The sequence below is a fragment of the Mandrillus leucophaeus genome, unplaced genomic scaffold (genome assembly GCF_000951045.1).
Source record: "Mandrillus leucophaeus isolate KB7577 unplaced genomic scaffold, Mleu.le_1.0 Scaffold103, whole genome shotgun sequence".
In the NCBI taxonomy this organism is placed as follows: Eukaryota; Metazoa; Chordata; class Mammalia; order Primates; family Cercopithecidae; genus Mandrillus; species Mandrillus leucophaeus.
In genome coordinates this window covers 7,261,025-7,264,261 of record NW_012098432.1, presented here as the reverse complement: position 1 = coordinate 7,264,261, position 3,237 = coordinate 7,261,025, and the positions used below count along the sequence as shown (strand labels likewise).

At 37.1% G+C, this 3,237-nt stretch overlaps 1 protein-coding gene across 2 annotated transcripts in view; it reads right to left on the bottom strand.

Annotated features, from left to right (window-relative positions):
- Nucleotides 1-1,440: 1,440 nt before the first annotated feature.
- AK5 (adenylate kinase 5) overlaps nucleotides 1,441-3,237 on the bottom strand; it is a 155,444-nt gene continuing 153,647 nt past the window's right edge. For both annotated transcript variants that reach the window (XM_011977935.1, XM_011977942.1), the window contains exon 8: nucleotides 1,441-1,645. In XM_011977935.1, the coding sequence (XP_011833325.1) occupies nucleotides 1,554-1,645 (92 nt within the window). In that variant the 3' untranslated portion in view covers nucleotides 1,441-1,553. The remainder of the gene's footprint in view (nucleotides 1,646-3,237) is intronic.

Sequence of the window (3,237 nt, the reverse complement as noted above, 5' to 3'; positions counted from 1 at the left end):
CCTCTGCTGGGGTCTTATGGGTCCGCAACTGAAAAGGCTCCAAATACATATCATTGAATGGCCTGTCTTTGGAGGCTAGGATGGAAAGCAGTACATTGTGGCAGAGGCAGTACAACCTCTTTCTTTTGTAAATTGCCCAGTCTTGAGTATGCTAGAGAATGTGCCCTAAATTCACATCCCTACTGTGAAACTATTTATATAACCTTGGGTAAATTACTCTTCCAGTCCCTCTTTTTTTGTCTGTGATATAGAGATAATAATTCCTACTTTCTAGAGATGTTGTGAAGAATTGGTGAGTTAATATAAGAAACTCGGCACAACATTTTGCATGTAGTAAGTGCTTTATAGATGTTAAAAATTACTATAAACATGTGTAGCTATTATAGCACGTGCCAACATCATCTCCTTTCTTTGTGCTATAAGGAAAGAACTTTATACTCAAGAAAATAGCTTCTGAATATGTATATGAAATATACAGCCAGCCATTACATGGGGACATTGGCCAGATCTGTTTGCTTTACTTGTGATGAATATTAGTTAAAGATGGGAACAAAACCTCCCCCAAGAACATGTTCACTTGGCTTTTAGCCATTGCTGAGGAGCACTGATGAGAGGCAGAAGAAAGTTTTGTATATTTTTCTTTTTTAAAAATAAAGCCTAATTAGGGGGTTGGCTCATTTGCCAACTATTTTGGTTCATTAAAATATAGCAGCAGAGAGAGTTCTTCTGCTGAGAGGAAAATGACCCAGAAAAAAGTCTTCAGTTTTATTCAAAGAGAAAATGTATTTAACTTATTGGCTGTGCTTTCCTCGGTCATCATTCCCTTCCACAGGTTAGTGATATGGTTTGGCTCTGTGTCCCCACCCAAATCTCATCTTGTAGCTCTCATAATTCCCACAAGTTGTGGGAGGGAGCCAGTGGGAGATGACTGAATCATGGGGGCGGGTCTTTTCCATACTGTTCTGATACTGAATGGGTCTCACAAGATCCCATGGTTTCAAAATCAGGAGTTTCCCTGCACAAGTTCTCCGTTTGCCTGCTGCCATCCATGTAAGACGTGACTTGCTCCTCCTTGCCTTCCGCCATGATTGTGAGGTGTCCCCAGTCATGTGGAACTGTGAGTTCTCCATTAAACCTCTTTCTTTTATAAACTGCCCAGTCTCTGGTATGTCTTTATCAGCAGCTTGAAAATGGACTAATACAGTTAGCAATAAAATAGCAGAGCCCTGAACCTGTAGCTGATGCTCAGTAAATATTATTAGTTTATTAGTGGGAAGGGATAGAGACACAGGCAAATTCTTGGGCAAGAGAACCTCATTTCTATCCCATGTTAACTTTCGATGATAAACCTTTCTTTAATTCACTGTGTTTTGGATCTTTGGATAAGGGAGTGTCAAAAAGCCAAACTTAGTGAATGAAAGCTGTAGACTACTGTAATTTATCACGTAATATGTTATCAGTTATCTGTATATATTTCACAAAATGCGTTTTTATAATTCAAATTTTCATAAAACAAAGGTTCAACTTAAAAACATTTAAATAAAGAACTATTTTTAGATTTTAATTACCTGATCTTCATAATCAGATCCTGTATCAATGATCTCTCCTGTGTCCAATATCATTGAAGGATCAAGGTCACTTGAACCTAAGATTAGGAAAGAAAAGATAAGTGGATGGAGGTTGTCATGTATGTTTCTAAAGCAAACCGTCTCTCACTGGGTTTCCATATTTTCCTATGTTACATTAAATTCACAAATATTTCTGGACTCTTCTCATCTGCCAGGTACAATGTTTTGCTGGAGATTGAAAATGCAGAGACTCTGGACACTCTCTGCGTCCTTAAGAAGAAGAAAATACTGTGAGGAGGAATAATTTATCAACAAGAGGTTATTACTAAAGGTTCAGCAACCCAAGAGAGTGAGCTACTGATTCTGAATAGTAGTAGAGATGATGGTGGAGTTAATTAAGATTATTCTTCAGGTACTAATCTATGATCCTGAATTTTGACGGTAAATGCAGGTTGTCCAGGAGGGGGAGCAGTTTCAGGATTTGCAATAACAATGGAAGTAGAAGGAACACCATGAGCAAAGTACAGAGTGGGAGGAGACTAAGGGGCTTCCAGAAATAGGAAGGGCTAAGTTTGCTTACTCCATGAAAACTTGAGTTTTTCCTCAAGCCTTCAGGTCATCTTAGTTGCTGAAGGTAAGAAAAATCAGGTTAACTTAATGTATGAATAGAGAGATTATTTCCCTTAGGTACTACAGGTTTCATTAAATCACTCACCCATTAATCCCCAAGGCTCAGACTTAAACTGGTAATTTTTACAGTGGGACTTCTGAAGCACAACTGATTCATCATTCTTATTTAATAACTCTTTCCTGCTGGGAAATATATATCATCTAACTACCCAGAAAGACTGAATTCAGTGCTGCCCATAAAATATTATATATCCTGTGAAAAAACATTGTTTCACTGTAAACTAGGCCTTGGCAAATAATTCTTAGTCAGAATATGCAATGAGTAATGCATAATGAATATAAATTTTTAAAAAATGTTAAGCATCTCATACACTTCTCAGATATAGACCTGTCCCCGATGTTGCTTTCATATTTTCTTTCAAAATGAGTCGGGGTATGTCCTTACACAGTCTTTTCTCATCTCTTCTCTTTTTTCTCCCTTCTCTTCTCTTATCATTGTCCCTGCTGTCTACCAACTTGACAAAGTAATAGCCATTACAATGCCAGTGTTTACTGTGTTTATGTCTTTACATTTTTTTAAAGGATGACAAAGTTTTTCAAAATGGACATATTAAACCATCAAACCCTTTGGAAAAGTAATCATAGAGTTGCCACTAAGAGTTGCATAAGTGTGTTCAGAACAACGCTGGGTGATGCTAGTCACACTGTCAGCACAGCCCTTGCCAGACCACTGTTCATAAGGTGGTTGCTAGAATGGAGTTGGCAAGAATATCCACCATGCTGTTAACAGAGATCAGAAGGGAGAGGTGGGAAGCTTTAATTTACATATATATTTTGAAATTAGTGGGATTATATATAATTTTTCTACCTTTGAACTTTTGGTATTTTTTTCAAATAAAGAATTTTGCAAGATGTATCTTGGGGCCAAAATACTTGGCTGTCTTAAAGCTCAGTTTGAAGGTCAGTTTGCACTTATGTTGTGAGGCAGTAAGTATCAGAAAAAAAAAAAAAATATATATATTTTTATACATTATATTTA